Source organism: Mus musculus, chromosome 7, assembly GCF_000001635.26.
Source record: "Mus musculus strain C57BL/6J chromosome 7, GRCm38.p6 C57BL/6J".
Taxonomy (NCBI): domain Eukaryota; kingdom Metazoa; phylum Chordata; class Mammalia; order Rodentia; family Muridae; genus Mus; species Mus musculus.
Genome location: NC_000073.6, coordinates 49,522,958 through 49,542,690, shown reverse-complemented (window position 1 = coordinate 49,542,690; position 19,733 = coordinate 49,522,958). Strand labels below are relative to the sequence as shown.

Sequence of the window (19,733 nt, the reverse complement as noted above, 5' to 3'; positions counted from 1 at the left end):
TGACTATAAGCTCAAAGAGATAACCTTCTACATGTCTCGGGTTACCTACTAAAGATACCTACACCTAGCAGATTCTCCTACAGACGTTCTGGCTGTTTTAAACCCAGGCATAGAGTAGGCTTAGCCTGGCCCTGGCACCAGGCCTCCTAGAACAGACTCCCATCTTTATCAATAACAGAGAGTACACATGTCCCCAGATTGGGACCATGGCTTGGCCTTTTCTTCTCTGATGGAACATTCCTCCAACTATCTATCACACCCGATAACTTGGTGCAGGGTGAGAGCTCTTCCAACAGTCTTCTGCAGCTGGGTATCTGCCTGGGACATCTTGACAGGCTAGCACTCACACGTCCTTAGCAAATCCTCCCTGAGCCATGTGTGACCACTGGTGGTATCTCTTGGAAGTTAAAATGGATGGAATCTGTTTTTCTGTTCCCAGAGCTTGCAACAGGAAGGCCAGCAGGTCAGCACACTGGTGGTCCTAACTCCCACTGGAGCTTTTCTTACCAGTTCTTTTGGAAGTCTCCTTGGTCATAAACAGGCAAGTCGGGGGGGGGGGGGGGGGCAGAGGTGGGGCAAACAAGCCAGAATGGACCTTGGAGTAGAGGGCCCTGTTCCCGGAAAGGGAAGTCTGATCCAAAAGAATAAGGACACTGGCTTTGTAGCCCAGTGGGCTTGAATTCCAGCATTGGCTGCTGTCATGCATTGCTGTGTAAGATCTTGCGTTCCCTCCCATCTCCAAAACTGTTACACTGGCTGTCAAGCAGGTTGGAATTGAATAGACCATTGAATAGAGAGCCAGTGGTGAACTTAAGAGCTAAGTATGGAGGAATTCCATAAACAGCGGCTCTCTTGCCAAACTCCCCAGCTCTGAGCATCCCGGCACCCTGCTGTGTCTTCAGCATTTACCCCATCTCTGTCTTGCAGAAGTTGAACAAGGTTTTAGCTGCTCAAGTCTCTAGACACTGAATCCCTTTGCGGGCCTAGATGCTGCAGGGGCTTTAAGTTGGAGCCCATACAAATGTAAAGAATTACAGCAACGTCACCTGTAACTTGTGTCCCTAGACATTAATGACTCTCAAACACTTTCAGCTCATCCCCTGAGGTTGCACTGTTATTCCTACTGGGCACAGCTTCTATGAAAGCACAGGTTTAAGGAGAAGTAATGGGCCCGGAGTCAGGAGCAGTGGCTCCGAGGGAGGTTGGAATATAGCAGCCTGCCTGTCTCCAGCTAAATTGAGCCTGCCATCGTGATAGCCTGGGACACACAAGACAGCAATCCCGGCTACGTTAGCCATAACTTTGTTGCCTTTAGAGATAAATAAATAAACTGACAGTTGTATAGTTTTTTTTAAACCCACTCTGAATTTTGTTTAAAAACAAAGCAAAACAACAACAAAAACTTTAGGCACTAAAATGAAAGATGATGTTGACATAGGCAGCTCACCACCCCTAGCACCTGGATTAGTGTCTCCCACAAAGCGTGGAAGACTGAGTGGCCATGGCCCGAACATATAGATGAATGCACAGCAGGCATATGTGTGCTTGTTCAAACTCTGTGCACCAACACAGTGCCTGGAGACCAAGATGCTGCAGAACGGAAGGCAGGCAGCTCTGGAACTACAAGCAAAACACACAACAGCGTGCTACCCTTTGTGCTACCATTACAGGTGCAAGAGGGAGACAGAGAAAGGGGCAGTTAAGGTGCAGAGAATAAGACCTCTGAGCAGCTCAGCACCTGGGGCTCTGGGAAAATCGTGCCCAGAATTGACCCGCGGCTGACATACCTCCCATGCGGGTCTAGAGGCTATTATTTTGTGGATGAGATGACAAAGGCTCTAAGGATCTGACTGGACCATCATCCCAGGATGTCACATAGTGAAAAACTCAACCCCAGAACACTTGACTTCAATGTCACCCTCCTCTCTGATGCCACTGTTGGACTCACCAGCTCTCCTAGAAGTCATGCGGAGGGGCTCAGGTCTCATTCAGAGGACTTTTGTCTCTAACACTGAGCCATGAGTGCAGGGGATCAGGATACACATAAACAGGCCATGAAAACCTTGTGGGGCATCTTCAATGTCTCTCAGCGTCTCAGAGGAGACAGAGTCCCCTAAAGGAAGGTTTACTCCCCCAGTGATCCACACCTCCTCTGCCTTCTCTTTCCATCAGCACACCAGGTTGCTCCTTGTGCTTTCCAGAAAAAGAAAGTCCCCTTCTCCTCAGATGTGGGGCCAGGCAGACAGTGTTTCCTGGGGGAACGCCAAGCCCTCTCTTGTCTTGTGTGTCCCGCCTGAGTGTAGCCCACTCACTCGCCCAGGGTAAAGCATTGTGTGACAAGACCCCTGATGCACGCACCAAGGAGTGGGAGGGTGCGGGCGCATCTTCCGAGCTCCATCCACTCAAAGAGGGGTAATGGCCCTTAGCATCCCTGCCAGCCTGTGGGGGAGGAGGCGCAAGGCTGCCGGAATGTGGAATCTAATATTTTGAGATGCTCCCTGGACAGGAACAAAGAGAATGTCACGAAAGTCCATTTGGAAGCATCCTGACAATAGGCATCTAGGTACCTTCTGCTGTAGCCAGCATTTCTGCTACCCAGACCCACTTCAGCTCGTATTTTCATGTTTTAAACTTGGGTGGATCTGTAAGAGAACCAGTAATAGGCCCACTGAATAGTGAACCCTTCGTGTCCCACAAAATTACTTCTAATCTTGTCTAAGATATCTGGGTAGTAGCCTTCACACTTCGCCCTGTGACATCTGTGAGGAGAGAGAAAAGTGCTGCTCAAAAGGGAAGGTCTTTGCCTGCACCAAGCTCAGATATTTGGCATCAGTAAGATCTGCGGACAAACACCAGCCTGTGAAAAGGAAGCAGATAGGAGGGTTTTCTGACTGGTGTCCCAGGTCCCCCTGCTTCCCTTCAGACGTTTAGTATGCAATAGGTAGCAGGGACCTAGGCTGGCTAAGGGTTCCTAACTTGTGTCTAAACACCAATCAGTGATCGTTCTCAGCGAGTATGGCTTCGAGTTTGTTTTGAAAATACAATTATTTATTTAGGTGCTATGTGCACTCAAAGAGTGTGCATGTGTAATTCTGAGGTAAGGTTTCATATATCCTAGCGCCCCAGCTGGCCTGAAACTCATTATGTAACAAGGCGGATGCTACTGATCTTCCTGCCTCCATCTCCCAAGTGCTGAGATTACAAACGCAGGTCACCGCACACTATCAATGTGCTGCTGCTGGGAATCCAACGCAGGGTTTTGTATGGGTCAGGAAAGCAGTCACTCTGTAGATGTCATATTGTTTTTTAAAAAAGTTTTCTTTTTAGTGTGTGTGTGCCTATGACTACAGAGCCTAGGATAGGGTGCGGAGTCCCCTGCAATTAAGACTTAAAGGCAGTATGAGCCACACAACATGGGTGCTAGGACCTGAACTTGGATCCTCTCTAAGAGTCACACGTGTTCTTAGCCAATGAGCCATCTCTCAACCTCATAAGTGTCCTATTCTTATAAGGTACTGAATATTACATGCACAGCTTGAAAAAAATCCAGAAAATCAGCATACACAACTACCACCAGGACCAGGACACAAAGTGCTTCCCCCGAAATCTTAAGTGACCACTGTTTATTGTCTGGGTAACAACAACAACAACAACAACAACACACACACACACACACACACACACACACACACACACTGCAATTTTTGGCTAAAATAAGAGTGCAAGATGTAACAGGTAATCCCAAAAGCAATGCCTAAAACATGTGCCCGGGTAGTCTGCAGCTACATTTCTGTAGGACAGAATTAACCCCCACACTGCCAACACAGCTTTTCTTTAGCCCTATCCTCAAAGAAGAGACTCTTTTGAAACAGAGGCTTCCAACATGGCCCCTATCTGTACAGAGTAAAAACCAATGGAGGAAGAAGAGGCTGTGGGGAGAATGGGAGAGAAGAGAAAGGGCAGGCCTGGTAGTTAGGTGGTAGTAATCCCAGGCCATCTCAGCAGTTCACCTAAAACATCAGGCCCCACGGGAGGGAGGGACCAAATGGTTCACCCATGCCGGAACTGCCACAGTTGACCTTGTGCTGGCAGCAAGCCACGAGGACACCATACTTGGCCTGCAATAAAATGGGCTTACAGAGTCAAGTCCAGGCTCCCAGGAATACAGTGAGTCCATATGAACTGAGCTGTATCTGAAATGTAAAATCCTGGAGTAATACAGCCGGCTGGTGGCCACTGTTACACACCATTCATGAGTCACCTGTACAAAGGAACTTGCTCCTGCAAAGAAATAGCGTCTGACCCTCCACCCCCACCCCTACCCCACCCCCGGGGAGCTAGGTATATGTTTTCATGTACAAAATACAATTCTTTTCTTTTCTTTTCTTTCTTTCTTTTCTTTTCTTTTTTTTTTTTTTTTTTTTTTTTTGGTTTTTCAAGACAGAGTTTCTCTGTGTAGCCCTGGCTGTCCTGGAACTTACTCTATAGACCAGGTTGGTCTCGAACTCAGAAATCCACCTGCCCCTGCCTCCTTAGTGCTGGGATTAAAGGTGTGTGCCACCACTGCCCGGCTGCAGAATACAATTCTTAAAATATTAAAGCTAGATGTGGCCGTGCATACATGAGAGATCAATACTTCTAAGGGTGAAACAAGAGGATTCTAGGCCACCCTGGATCCCATTAAAACTTTCTCAAAAACTAAACAGAAGTCTGGCTGCTGGTTTCAGGGTTTCTGGGAGAGCTGTATTAAGAGGGCAGAGACACACGTCCTGCAGTGCTAGAATACCTGCAAGCTTCTTCGAGGGCGGGGTGGGTGGGGGTGGGGGTGGTGAGGGGGAAAACTGGATTCCTGGACATGCGTAGAAGCCTAGGGGTACTGGCCACTGCACATTGAGTATTATCTCTGTTTAGCAAAAGATGCTCTTGCAACCTGTTTGCTGGGTTCCTTCCTTCCTTCCTTCCTTCCTTCCTTCCTTCCTTCCTTCCTCCCTCCCTCCCTCCCTCCCTCCCTCCCTCCCTCCCTTCCTTTTTTTCTGAGACAGTGTCTCTTTGGGATTAAAGAGCTGAGCCTCCACCACCAAGGACGAGCTTAGTTTTCACTGGCAAGTTTCTAGGGGTTTTGACTCAAATGATCTAAAGTTTTGGAGTATTTTGTTTTCTACTTGAGCCACTCTGGCCCTCGGACTCATGGCAATCAATCTTCCTGCCTCAGCTTCTTGCTTGCTGAGATGACACACCTATGTCACCATAGCCAGCTTTTTCTTTTCTTTTTTGTTATATTGTTTTTGTTTGTTTTGTTTTGTTTTTGAGGCAGGGTTTCTCTGTGTAGCCCTGGTGTCCTGGGACTCACTCTGTAGACCAGTCTGGCTTCGAATTCAGAGAGATCAGCCTACCTCTGCCTTCTGAGTCCTGGAATTAAATGTTTGGGCCACCATACCCAGCTGACCACTTTACTTCTAAATCTTTGTTTTAAAGCAAAAACATAAACCACTGACCTTTATACTTTATTTAGACCAAATGAAGTTAGTGACTGACTGCATGTAAAATCTGGCTACATACTCACCAAGGGTAATATGTCTCGCAGAGGCAGATTGGTGATTAAACTCTTATCGATGAATCCACAAAACAAAACAAAACACCAAAAACTAAACAAAAATCAAAACCAAACCAAAACCCTAATCCCCCCACCTCCTCAAAAAAACAAAAAGAAGAAGGGATGTGGCTCCGTGGGTAGAAAGGTCTCCTAGCATGAGGGAAAGTCCTAGGTTAGATCCCCAGTACTGCATAAAGCAAGGTGTGAGTCACACAGGTCACTCCAGCATTCAGAATGTAGCATTAGGATAAAAGAGCAGGAGAGCCTGACTAAAAAACAAAGACAGAAAGCTATTTCTAACAAGAGTATCACACAGTAGCAAGGGATGGGAGCCACAGCTGTCACAGCTGCCACAGCTGCCTCAGCTGGCAGTTCTCAATCTTAAACCTTGGCTACACTCCCTAGAGACAGACCTGAGCTCACAGACAGCAATGGCTCATGGGACAGAAAGGAGATACATGTTGCTGGAACCACATTAGGGGAACCAACTGCCCTGTGCTTATTAGCTTCAATTTTAAAAAGGTATGTGTGTATGTGTAGATACTTGAGCACACATGCTAAGGGCACAGGTGTGTGTGAACAAGCGTGAGCACACATGTGTAGGCTACAAGACACCCTTGAGTATCATTTCTCAAGTGCTGCTTGCCATTTTGTTTTGTTTGAGACAGGGACGCTCATAGCCCTGGTGCTTGCTCTCTAGGCTACACTGGTCTGGCTGTGAGCCCTAGGGATCCGCCTGGGTCTGCCTCTGCAGCAATGACAGTACGGATGCCCACCCACACATAGATTTCTGACCCCTGCTTGTTCACTTAGAAACAAGCTGAAACCGAGGTCCAAGGAGAAAAAATGGTCTCTTCACACCAAACCAGTGAGAGTATAAGTTCCTTTGCCCATCTGTACTGCCCACTCCCTAGCCTTCTTTCCCTGCAGTGAGGGGACAGAGACTGGATGTTAGGGGCTGGACCTCTCCTCATCAGCATGGGAATTCTCTGATCAGCAAGGCCAAGCTTGAGCTGGCTAGCGGGGAGGCTGGAGGAGCCTGGGAAGGCCTCTCTCGTCCCTTACCTGAACATCCAGGTTTCTCCGGGAGGAGGCAGGCGTGTTGGCGTAGGAGCTGATGGAGGAGCTGGTGTTGATGTCATCCGTGCTGAGGTTGTCTATGGTGTCGCTGATGCCGCTGCTGACGGAGCTGCTGTCATCCCAGCTGCCAAGACAAAAACATCCTGAGCCACGGAGCCTCTCCACATCCTAACGCAGCCTGACAACTCAGGCAGATAAACTGGACTAGGGAAAGGCCCGGCTTGTGACCGAATGTCTTCCAGAGGGCTCCCACTCGGATGGGCCTCAGCTACGGGGGCCACCTGAGTGAAGGGGCTGGTCCCATTTCTCCGGAGTGGGTGGATTCATGAGCAGAGGCTACAGACCGTCCTTGGTCTAGTCCCTTCCCTCTTCCCTGCTCAAGGTAATCACTCCTCCCCCAGGGATGGGGGCAAGGCCAGACTGGCAGGGCAGGATCTGAATGATGGGCAAAATTCAATGCAGTCTCTTTGTGGGAGGAGTGGGAGTGGAGCAGGAGAGCTGCTGTGTGAGCGCCCTGGACAAACACCTAAGCAGGAGAGTGTCTCCAGAGATCAGCCCATCCTAGCACTATGTCTGCCTTTGTAAGTCTACCCAAAGCACGACTTCCCTTCCCAAGCTTCAGACAAGCAGAACTCAACCCCTTCCTGCTTCCAACCTGGCAAGGATCTTCCATCCTTGGGTTCCTGTCACTGTCTGCTACCTCCCAACCCCACCACATTCAACCCAGCATCTGGTCTTACCACTGCTCTTTGCAAAATGTCCCGTCCATGGGCAGTGTAGCCTGTCACACCCCACAGTTTATGGTGCTCTGCCTGGGTCACTACACACGGGCCAGCTCATCCTTCCCTACTCTGTGATTTCCACTCAGCCACCCTCCCATGGCAGCCTGAGTAACCTATAACGTCCCCTGGGCCTGGCCACTCCTTTCCTTAATGTCTCTAGCTGGCGCTCCTGCCCTCCCCCAGTGGTATCTGCTGTCCCTCTCCAATCCTATCTTGCAGCCCCATCTCCACTGTGCACTTGCCTCTGACCATAAGAGCTTCTGTCCCTTCTAAGCCAGGACTATTTGTCTTCAGCAGGGAGGCTTTCATTGGTTGTCCCTGCAATCTTATCTTATCTCAGTGAATGTGTCATTACTTCAGAGATGCCATCCGTTATCTAGCAAGCCACTGTGTTCCATTACCACAATATGGTATATTATTCTTACTTGTTTGTGGGATGGTAGGTATACAGAAAGTGTTTAATAGGTACTCGATGAATTGAAAACTCCATAAAGTAAGCCGCCGACATGGACGTGACGCTGTTCTAGATCAGCCCATGGCAACAGTGAGTAACACTGCTTCCCTACTGTACAGCCAGAGAACTAAGGCTCAGCAAGGTGGTCAGCTAGAGAGACGTGAGTGGGCCAGAATCCAGTCATCTTGACTCCAGTGTCACACTCTTCTCTGTGACAACCAGACAGCTTCCCCCTAAACATTCTCTGAGCACACCAAATACAATACAATCCATTTCCCCCAGGAGGCCCAGAACCTGGTTCAAGGTCATCCAAGGCAGGAAGGACAGGACTGATACTCGGGCCATGACTTAGCCAGATTACTGGCCCATGTGGTCTTCCACGGTGACTACTGCTGAAAGCCTTCAAGGTGTCAGGTGACTGAGATAAAAAAAAAAAAAACTAAGAGTCTCTCCTATATGCACACTCGCACACTCACTGGCAGGCACGTTTGCACACATGCGCACAACTCAAAAGACGTTGTAGTTCATTCCCCTAGCTTGCAAAGCATTGGCCTCTGATGAGTTCTGCTGGGCAGGGAAGAGAAGGGCCTCTAGGAAAGCCTGCTTTCAGTTTAGTTGCTCAGCATGCCCACCTAGCTTTCAAAAGTCAGCCCGGAGCTTTGCACAGAACACAGGAGAGCCGTGAAGTTGATGTGCACATAGAGAACAGAAGAGAGAGAGCAAAGTCTCCATGGTGCCTATGGTGGGAGGAAGGGAGGGAGAGAAGGAGGAAGGGAGGGAGAGAAGGAGGAAGGGGCTGTCCTTAGGCATGGCTGGTCCACCAGCTTCCAGCTGGAGCCAGAAATACCCACGGAAGTGTGAGGACCAGGTGCCCTGCTCTTGCCCAAAGCTATTTTGTTTAGGCTTGTTATTGGTAAACGTGCTTGCTAACCAACTATCAGGGAAGTGCAACTTGAAAGTGACTCCAGACATATAGCTGAGAGTCAGACACAAAGAATGTGGAAAACAAGAGGTCAACTAAACAGGAAGGACACCAACCAAGCGAAGGCAGTCAAGCCGTCAGGAAACCGGTACAACCTGGACAGGGAGCCAGAGTCCATGACCTCAAATCAGGCAATCGGCATTGAATTATAAGAAGCAATTAAGGCTGGGATTTGAGGGAAATCCAGAAGTTATAGATGGGCAGTGGTGACGCACGCCTTTAATCCCAGCATTTGGGAGGCAGAGGCAGGCGGATTTCTGAGTTCGAGCCCAGCCTGGTCTACACAGTGAGTTCCAGGACAGCCAGAGCTACACAGAGAAACCCTGTCTTGGAAAACAAAGCAAAACAAAAATCCAGATATGTATTTACTGAGGAACGGGGAGATGGAATTTGAGCAGAAAACCCCAGTGGTCATTGACACGGAACGATCCCCTCGGAAATCGGATGGTCATTCTCAACTGGGTTCTGAGCACGTCTGGCAAAGCCAGCCCACTAGAGATGACAAGAGTCGGGAGAATATGGTTTTTAAAGCAAAGTCACGGTGTGAATCCACGAAGTATGGAAACATTCGAGCGCATTACAAAGCAGCCTTGTGACAACGCCACAGTTTTAAGAAATTTATTTGTGATGGTCTGGTGATGCACACCTTTAATCCCAGCACTTGGGAGGGAGAGACAGGTGAATCTCTTGAGTACAAGGCTAGCCTGGTCTACATAGTGAGTTCCAGGAGAGCAAGGACTACACAGAGAAACCCTGTCTCAAAAAAAAAAAAATATATATATATATATATATATGTATGTATGTATGTATATATATGTATATATATGGTTATTTATCTAATGTATATGAGTGTTTTCCTGCATGTATGTCTTTATACCATGTATGTGCCTGGTGCCCACAAAGGGCAGAAGAGGACATTGGATCCCTTGGAACTGGAATTAGACAGTTGAAAGCCACCATGTAGGTGGTAGAAATCAAATATAGGGTCCTCTGGAAAATCTCTCCACCTCCAACTTCTAGTTTTAAGAGACAAGAGATTAAGATGAAAGCTTTAAAAACTAGAGTATGGTTACCAAAAAAAATGAGGGGCTAAAGAGGTGGCTCAGCAGGTGAGAACACTGGCTGTCCTTGCAGAGGACCAGGGCTTAGTTCTCACCACCTATACAGTTGCTCACAACAGCCTGTGCAGACTGATCAGGGAGGGTATCTGGCCTCCCTTGGCACTGTACACGCATGGTGTACTTACATACACGCAGGCAAAATACCCATACGTGTAAAGAAAAAAATAAGAAAAGAATCGAAATGTTAAGCGGGGCAGCGGTGGCACACGCCTTTAATTCCAGCACTCGGGAGGCAGAGGCAGGCGGATTTCTATCTGAGTTCGAGACCAGCCTGGTCTACAGAGTGAGTTCCAGGACAGCCAGGGCTACACAGAGAAACCCTGTCTTGGAAAAAAAAACCAAACCAAACCAAACCAAAACAACAACAACAACAACAAAGAATTGAAATGTGGATAGTTACTTACTTAACAATTGAAGTTAAAATAAACGATCTCATTTATTTGCTATCAAGAGTTAAATGCTTAAAAGACTTTACTCATTCCAGTGCTATCTGCCTTACTGGAAATGTGGAGAGCTTATGGGAGGGACCTGGGTATATTCAATTTATAAACACACTTCAAAATGTTTAAAGAGATTTAATTATTAAAGTTTGCAGATTTGTTTACCTGTTTAGGTAAATCAGCCAAGTCAGTAACAAGAAACTATATTTTTGTTAAAAAATATTTTTCACATTTATTTTCATTTTATGAACATGAGTCTTTAGCCTGCAAGTATATATGTATACCACCTGTGTGCCTGGTGCGCATAGAGGCCGGAGAGGCTGTCGAACCCTCTGGGACTGTAGTTCCAGGTGGTTGTGAGCCACTGTGCCAGAGCTGAGAACGCAAACCCTGAATCTCGGCCACCGCACCCAGCACTCAGGACCACGAAGCCATCTCTCTAACCCTGAGATCATCTGAATTTACATAGAAATACTTTTGGATTTCAGACTTGTAAGGAAATCCCAGTCTAGACACCAAGGCTTCAGTTTTTTTGATTATTCCGATCCATTAACTGTAAGAGGCTGTTTGCATCCCACAGGTCCTCTTCTGACCCTAACGCGTTTCTATAAGGCAGATGGAGGCTGGGGAGGAAGCTCAGTTGCCTGGTTTACACACAGCACCAGGGTTGGTCCCCAGTGTTGTAATAAGCAGGGCCTGGTGACACACACCTATAATCCAAGCACTCAGGAATGGAGGCAGGAGGATCATATGTTCAAGACTACTCCATACCGACCAATCTCAAGGCAATCATGGAATACTTGGTCATTTATGTAAACAAACTGACCAGCCCTAGCCAGCTCCTCCTGGCTCCCCTGAAGCTTTTCCTGTGCTCCCCTTTGCTCTGCACTTCCAGGCTTTCAAAGCAGCATTAACAAAGACAGTCCTCCAGCTGCCTGCAGAGGTGGGATGTCCATAACCTGACCTGCTCCCCTCTCCTTTGTATTGCCTTTCTCTTCTCCCATCCTCTTTCCTCATCCCCTGGAGCTAGAGTCACAAGCAGTTATGAGTTGCCTGACAAGGGAACTGGGAAGAAAAAAAGCACAGCCATCTCTTAAGCCCCTCCCCTTAAATTTCTCAAAATTACATTTAGTAGTAATAGTAGTAGGTGTGTAGGGGTGTGTGTGTGCGTGTGTGTGTGTGTGTGTGTGTGTGTGTGTAGGTGCCACAGCACATAGGTGGAGAGGTCAGAGGATAACTTGCAGGAGTCAGTTCTCTTTTTCTATCCTGTAGGTCCTGAGAACTGCTCTCAGGTAGTCAGGATTGGCAGTAAACCATGTTTACCTGCTGAGCCATCCAGGCAGCCCTGTCTCTCTTTTTAAATTTCAATGCAGATCCCAGATATGCCTGATCAATTCTCTGGCTGGGTAATAGCAAGGATGCATGCATAGATTCATGGAAAGAGTCTACACAGAAGCTCCACTTCCCAGCTGTGGGCAGTCATGTGCTTTCCTCTCAATGAACAACCCAACCCCAGAGCTATAAGTGATCAACTTTAAAGACAATCACCTACTTTTAGCCAATGAGTGGGTGGGATTCCATAAAATAGACAAATATATATATATATATATGCACTTAAATATATCTATATATCTCTATTGTATATATCTAATATATATATATGTATATATATATGTACATTTTTAATGCACACATGCACATTTTTAAAATCCAGGGTTTCACGTAGCTCAGGTTGGCCTGGAGAAGCTGAAGGGGACCCTGAACCCCTGAGCTCCTGGTGCTCCTTCTGCCTGGCAAGTGCTGGGGTTACAGGCATGTGCTACCACTCCCAGACTGTCAAACACTTTTCTTTAAGAACTTTAGACTGAACATTTTTGACTGCTAAGCCAGTATCCTGTACTTATTCACTCATCTAGTCAGCCAGCGCCTCCAGTTGCCAGGCACTGTGTGAGGAATGGGGTCACACATGACTCAAGAGTGATCTCTGAGCCGGGCTGTGGTGGCACATGCCTTTAATCCCAGCACTTGGGAGGCAGAGGCAGGCGGATTTCTGAGTTCGAGGCCAGCCTGGTCTACAGAGTGAGTTCCAGGACAGCCAGGGCTACACAGAGAAACCCTGTCTCGAGAAAAAAAAAAAAAAGAGTGATCCCTGACTGCCTACCCAATGTTTCTGTCCAGTAAGAACAATTTGGAAGACTGGAGAGATGGCTCAGTGGTTAAGACCACTGATTGCTCTTCCAAAGGTACTGAGTTCAAATCCCAGCAAACACATGGTGGCTCACAACCATCCTTAAAGAGATCTGATGCCCTCTTCTGGTGTGGCTGAAGACAGCTACAGTGTACTTACATATAATAAATAAATAAATCTTTAAAAAAAAAGAACAATTTGGAATATAAATTTAATGCAAATTAGAGAGTTGGCAGAGGGCATTAGGTGTGTGTATATATGTCACTGGTTCCAGATGGCTCTGGTCTCCTACAGCTACAGCCAAGTTGCAGCACAGCACACTCTGGCCCTGTTCTGAGCCCAGGTCAATGGGCCCTTTGCTCACTGCTCTCTCATGCCAGCATACACAGTGTACAGCCCAAGCTTCTTGGTGCTGCCCCAGACCCATGTCCTAGGAGAGTTCAGACGAGGCCTGTCTTCTCCAGGCTCTGGGCTCCTCTTCTTTATAAGCAAGAATTGGACTAAGGCCCAGAAGGTTCCTTTCAGACCAATAACGAAGGAGGCTCAGTACAGAGGAAAGCTAAAAATGAGACACATCAGCACACTGCTGTCCACAATGGGGTCTCCTCGCCCACTCAGTGATACTACCAATCAGCCACTGTTCTAAGGCCCAGCTCCTCCTCCTCCTCCTCCTCCTCCTCCTCCTCACTCACTTCACGCAGATTAACCTGAGGTGCATTTTGTTTAGTTGGTTTTTTTTTTTTATTTTGTGTTTTTACACGAGTGTGTGTGTGTGTGTGTGTGTGTGTGTGTGTTTTGCCTGCAACTATGTCTGTGCACCACTTGTGTGTCTAGTACCCATCATGCCTCCTGAACCTATTGTTACATATATGGTTGTGAGCCTCCATGTAGGTGCTGGGAATAGAACTCAAGTCCTCTGGAAGAGCAGCCAGTACTCTTAACCACTGAGCCATCTCTCCAGCCCAATGGCAGGTGTCTTTTTCTTTGTTTTACAGAGGTATGCTCTCTCATCCATCATAACCCCCAGTAAGCCTCATGTCCACTGCCCCACAGGGTCATGCATTCAAAGGCTGCAAACCTACCATAGAACCTTTACGGTCACTCCATGTTAGCATCTACATAAGACCACATTCTATCCGCACAGAAAGAGGATAAGTTTCTCCCTGGTAGTATCTTTTAGATAGACCAGATGTTGATTGGGTCATGACATTTTTCACTCTCAGTTCCTCTCTAGGCTTAGGACCTAGAGCTGCCCCCTCCTCCAGAAGATTCAATTCATCCCCTTTCCAGGTCACCAAGAAAAAAGTCCACAAGACTTTCAAATTTCCCTGGCAAGCAGAGACATAGGGCAGAGACCTCAGGGCAGCCGGCAGCCAGCAGCCAGCAGCCAGCAGCCAGCACTCAGCAATTTCCCTAGAACCAAGGTTCTTACAGTGCCCAGACAACTCCTCTGCCACCATCACCCCCACCTGGAGGAAACGCAGATGTGAAAGAAGAAGGCTCCTTCCCCCAACCCTTGCCCCAAACATCACAAGAAAAGTCCATAAACCCACAGCTCCAGTTTCAGTGTCTTAGAGCCGCTGACCTCACTGGGTCGGGATTTAAACGCTGCCCAGTTGCTTTAAACACACTTTTTGAATCCCAAGGATGGGCTGTCTGTATGAAAATCATAGGTAATAGGGTTGTAAATTACTTCAGCTTTGCACACTTCTGGCTTTGCCCCAGTGTGGTGGGGAGTGATCATCCCAAGGGCGGGAGAAGGCAAGTTTGAGCTAGGGGTGGGGGGCGTGGGGGGTGGGGGAGGGAGAGCTGAAAGCGACAATACAACCAGCCAGCTTGAATCCATGTGGTAACATATTTACAACTTTGTCTCTGGCTCAAAATAGACTGACAAGGTTAGAGACAAACACTCAGACCTTTTCACCCAGATTTATATGGCCTAACTCTGGAATTATTGAAGGATCTACAGGGAGGGAGGGAGGGAGGGAGGGAGGGAGGGAGGGAGGGAGGGAGGATGGATCATTATACTTTTCAAATAGACTACTTCAGAGATAATGCTATTTACTTAAGAGAAAGACCTGCTAAATGACATTGTAAAAATAAATCGCACAGCAGCACAGCAGAGCTCAGGAGTCAGGAGAGGCAGGATCCTCTCTAGACTTAAGTGTCCTCCAACCCATCCCAGGCCCCCCACGGCCCCCTGCCCTCTTACCACATCTCTGCAGTTAACTAAACTTCTGGGGAGTCAACACCAGCTGTACCAGACCTTACCTGCTAGCTCTTCCAGTTCAACTGAGGAGTCCCAGTGGGGCCCACTCTGCCACCGGCCCCCAACCCCCACCTCAGCCAGCCAGCTGCAATCAGTTGCAGGAAAAAAAAAGTCCAGACTGGTGGAACTTGTTTTCTGGCTATTGTTCAAGGCAATTGTTCCCTGAAACCCCAGGGCCTGATTGGAATGAAGTCCTCTGGTATGGATGAGCGAGCAAGCCCAGCTTTAGGCTTACCAGGAAAAGAAAGGGAAAGGTCGCTACCTGTATTCCCACCAAACAGGTATGTTAACTATTTCCTCACCAGCAGGCTGGCTCAGAGCATCTCCAACCCCCAACTGCTCCAAGGTCCCATTAGGGAAACCTTTTTCAAAAGCCTTTCTAGAATTCCTAGAAGGCCTTTCATAAAGGACCAGGGAGATGACAGAAAACCCTGCTTTAATTGATCTGTAGAAAGTCTGTTAATATTCCCAATATCCTATTTCCTTTAATTTCCATACTTCTATGATCAAAACAATAAGTAACATTAACAGCTAAGTATTGTGCCCAGCTGTTATTTAACATATTAACTTCCCAGTTATCATGAGCCAGATATAAGTAATTCATAATTATTCAGAGATGAGAAAACTGAGGAGTGGAGAAAATAGGTCAAAGGTCATGGAAGTGGGAACCTGCAAAGTGAATTGTGAGTATTCACTACAAGTGTTACAAGTGATGTGTGTATGATACATATACATATATACATACACACACACACACACACACACACACACACACATAATGTGTGTTCATATCCAAGGGCTCTGCAGGCCACAGAGCTAATACAAATCAGAGGATGAGGTTGGTCTGGTGTTTATCTTCCACCTTGTTTGGGGCAGGATCTCTCCTGAGTTCACTAGAACCCATGTGTTCACCAGGCTAGTTCAATGGCTTCCAGAGGTTTTCCTGTCTCCACCTCCTATATCACTGTAGTCCTGGGAGCCTTGCAATCACAGATTTACATGCTACATGGGCCCAGTCTGATACAGGTTTAGAACCCGTATCAACCTCAGAATCTAAGAAGCCAGATGAGGCTTGTCCTGACAGTGTCTTACCAGTGTTATCCTCTGAGCCACCCACCTTCCAAGTGCCCACTTCACAGGTTTTTAATACACGTCTACTCAATGTTCTAGAAGGTCTAAGAAGTGTTCCACACCACGGAAGACACAGCTAGTTGAATTTAAGAAAAATAAAACATACGTGGGGTTCAGCTATAGCTGAGAAACAGCATGACAAGGATTCCCAGCACGTGGGGAAGAACAACAACATAAGAGACCAAAGAAACAACAACAAAACAAAACAAAACCCTACAAGCTAGTCAACCTCTCTCTGGGGCCAGCATACTCTGTGTGTAGTTCTGGTAAAAAAAAAAAAAATACCCAGAAGTTTAATTTGAACTTTGCAAGGGCAGAGTTTAAATCCCAAAGTCAGCAAGCTTCATTGGCCTAGACATGGGCCAGGATGCCGCTAAACTCAAGAGGCACACAGAGGTTGTGCCAGCTCTGCAGAGAACCAAATAGGTCTTTGCTGGAATCCAGGCGCCAATTACCTTGTTAGAGCACCCTCATTTCTGGTCTCCCATGTGGTCCTGTGCTAATGACACCCGGTTCAGTTCTCACAGACCTTTTGTGAGAATTAAAGGGTTTGATGGGTTCTCCGGACACACCAACTCAGGGCAGCTGTAGCCCAGGTTGCAAGGAACCTGCACGGTACGGTATGGGAGGGAGGTGTCACTGACATTGTGAAACAGGCAGTAAAGTCTGGGGTTTTTTTGGGGGTGGTGGTGGTGGTGAATAGTGCTCCTTGCTGTTGTCTGTGGACAAGGTCTCAAGGGAGAAGCACTTCTATTGATGGTGCCAGGTGCAAGCCCAGTCACTTGGGATGAAGAGAGGGAAACAGAAATGCCACCAAGAGGGCTTAGAGGGGATTTAGCAGAGATGAGATTGCTCCGGGCTTGGGTTTCACCCCTCAGCACCTTTGTTCCATTTGGGTAACCCACTCCTGGACAAGTAGGTGGTCCCTCCGAGCAAGCGTGAAATTCTCCCTCTGGCTTCAGGGGCTTGGCATGGTTGGGAACCCTAGGCTTTGGTCTGGATGCCTCAGACCCTCATTGTTGTAACAGGCACCAGAGTGTCTGCTGACCTCAGCTACACAAAGCCTTCTCTCCTCCCAGGCTCCACCATGCTCAGCTTGAGCCACTGCCAGTCACTAGCCAGCATGGGCCGAGGTTCTCAGCAAACTCAGCCTCACTTTCAATTTCCCAGAAGGGGTTTCCCCTAAACTGAACATCCACAGATCCAGCCGTCATCGCAAGGCATGCAAACAGTGAACACTCGCTGACTAGGGAGAAGAGTTTTAATAACAGGTTCCAGGCACCGGTTCAGTATCCTGTGGATGTCAGCCGACTGTGCTATCGCTAGCGAGTACTAAGGTCTTTTATATAGATGGGGAAGGGGAGCCCTCAGATGCCAAGCGAGCTGAGTAGGGTCCTCTCACTTCATGTATTAGCAACTCTGGTTCCAGAATTCCTGGGAACCACATCAAGGGGAGAAAAAAAATCAATCTGCTTTGGCAGGGGGAAGGGTATTAAGAAATCAGAGCATCCACCTGCTCTCCAAGCCAAGGACACAGGTCATTTGAAAATTGTGAGCTAAAGGAAATGGGGGGGGGGGGATTCCCAGAGAGGCCAACTAGTTGGCCACCTTAAATCTACGGAGGTCGGGGGCTGGGGTACATGGGGTCTCGACCTCCTCATAAATTCTCAACCCTGACCTTCTGTTTAGTTTCCGGTACATCTTAAGGCTATAGAAATCTATAGAAAGCTGAATACAGCTGGGCAGTGGTGGCGCACGCCTTTAATCCCAGCACTTGGGAGGCAGAGGCAGGCGGATTTCTGAGTTCAAGGTCAGCCTGGTCTGCAGAGTGAGTTCCCGGACAGCCAGGGCTACACAGAGAAACCCTGTCTCGAAAAAAACAAAAAAAAACAAAAAAAAAAAAAGAAAGAAAGCTGAATACACAAGAAACACAGTTCCAGGGCAGCAGGAAGAGAGGTAGGAATGGTAGTCTCCCTTTCTGTTGTCAAAGGCTTTCCTTTACCGTTCTGCCTTCTGAAGTAAAAAGCTAGACAAGGAACTAGGTCCAGAAACTACCCCTCAGCAGGCATGGTAGTGCACGCCTGTAATTCCAACTCTTAGAAGGCAGAGGCAGGTGGAGCTAGCTATACAGCGAGTTCCAGGACAGCCAGAGCTACATAGAGAGACCCTGTCTGGAAAGGAAAATGGAAGGAAGGAAGGAAGGAAGGAAGGAAGGAAGGAAGGAAGGAAGGAAGGAAGGAAGGAAGGAAGAAGGAGGGAAGGATAACAGCTAGCCTTCGTGCTGAAAAGATGGCTCAGTGGTTAAGAGCACTAGTTACTCTTTGCAGAGGATCCGAGTTCAGTTTCCAGAACCCACATGGTGGCTCACAACCACCTGCAAGTTCTGTTCCCGGGGATCCAATCCTTTCCAGGCAAGTATATGGTACATATACATGCAGGCAAAACACTCATACACATAAAATCAATAAATACGAGAGGGGAAAAAAAAATCACCTACCACTCAAAATCGGCTTTCGGACTGAAGAGAAGCAAGGTGGTAGCTAATTAGGCACCCCAGCTGGCCCACAGCCTGGGGCACCATTAACATGCAAGCTGGACATCTTCCCCTCTAAAAGGCATTCAGCTGCCTGGAAGGAGGCCCCAGCAGCCCACGGCCAGCTCCAAGGTCATCGGCCTTCCCAGATGTGACCAGTCTTTAGAATCCCAGCTCTCTGAAGCACAGCCTCAGCCAAAGCCACCACATGGACCGGGAGCCTCAGGAAGTCAGGACTGCCAGCAGCTAGGTCCCACTGCAAAGCCAGGGTGTTTCCTAACCCAGAAACAAGCAGGTTCCCAGTCAGGTTGCTAAGCAGCGGTGTGTCCTGGTGAATCCCTGACCAGAGGAAACACCCTTTGCGAAGCAGTCTCTCTGTTATTAGCTGTGTGATCTTGAATGACGGACTTAACTTCTCTGAGTTCCCACTGACTCATTTCCAAGTTGGGCGTGCTCTTACAGGCTTTGCAAGGAAAACTGAAGGGGAAGGTGGCTGCTAGATGCTTGACACACAGTAGGTGATGAGATCCACTTTATTTTCCCTGGTTAGGTTTAAAAACTGGACTACCGGATCGCTGCACACATATTTATGGATAGATTTAAGGCTGTAATACTGAAGCTGCTCATTTCTCTCCTGGGACCTAATTTTTAGGAGACTTTTTTTTTAAGCCCACTCAGTAATTTTCAGTATTAGTAAATACAACCGCAGCCTCATCTGGCTCTTTAGATTCTAAACAAAACCTCCATGCAAGTCACTTTAATCAAGCCACCAGCAGCCCTGGCGTGGGCCACTCCGGCTTACTCCACTCCCCTTCCCCCAAGCAACCCAAAAGACCTGGAATGAAGACTTGAGACAGCTGGGTGAGCAACACCCTGTTTTTCAGGCTTGACAGCCTAGTTTGATAAGAGAGACTGGAGATGAATTGTCTAGGTGTGTCAAATGCTTTTGGGGAATGTCCCAGCCACCTCTAAGCCATCAAGGTTAAAGAGGAGGACACGGGGAGGCGGGATTTGTACACACACACACACACACACACACACACACACACACACAAGTGGTGATTTTGGCAGCTGCCCCATTGCTTGCTCTGCCAGCTTTCCAATACTTGCCAAGGACCCACAAGGCGTCGTGTACCCTCTACCCCTAGTCCCAGGAACTT

General features: G+C 47.8%; 1 protein-coding gene across 33 annotated transcripts in view; it reads right to left on the bottom strand.

Annotated features, from left to right (window-relative positions):
* Nav2 (neuron navigator 2) overlaps positions 1 to 19,733 on the bottom strand; it is a 651,028-nt gene that overhangs the window by 67,400 nt on the left and 563,895 nt on the right. For 32 of the 33 annotated variants that reach the window (XM_006541297.4, XM_006541300.4, NM_001111016.1 and 29 more), the window contains one exon: positions 6,659 to 6,797. In XM_006541297.4, coding sequence (XP_006541360.1) covers positions 6,659 to 6,797 — 139 coding nt within the window. Of the gene's footprint in view, positions 1 to 6,658; positions 6,798 to 18,537; positions 19,731 to 19,733 lie in introns of those variants that run through there. The other variant, XM_030243114.1, reaches the window with a different exon arrangement.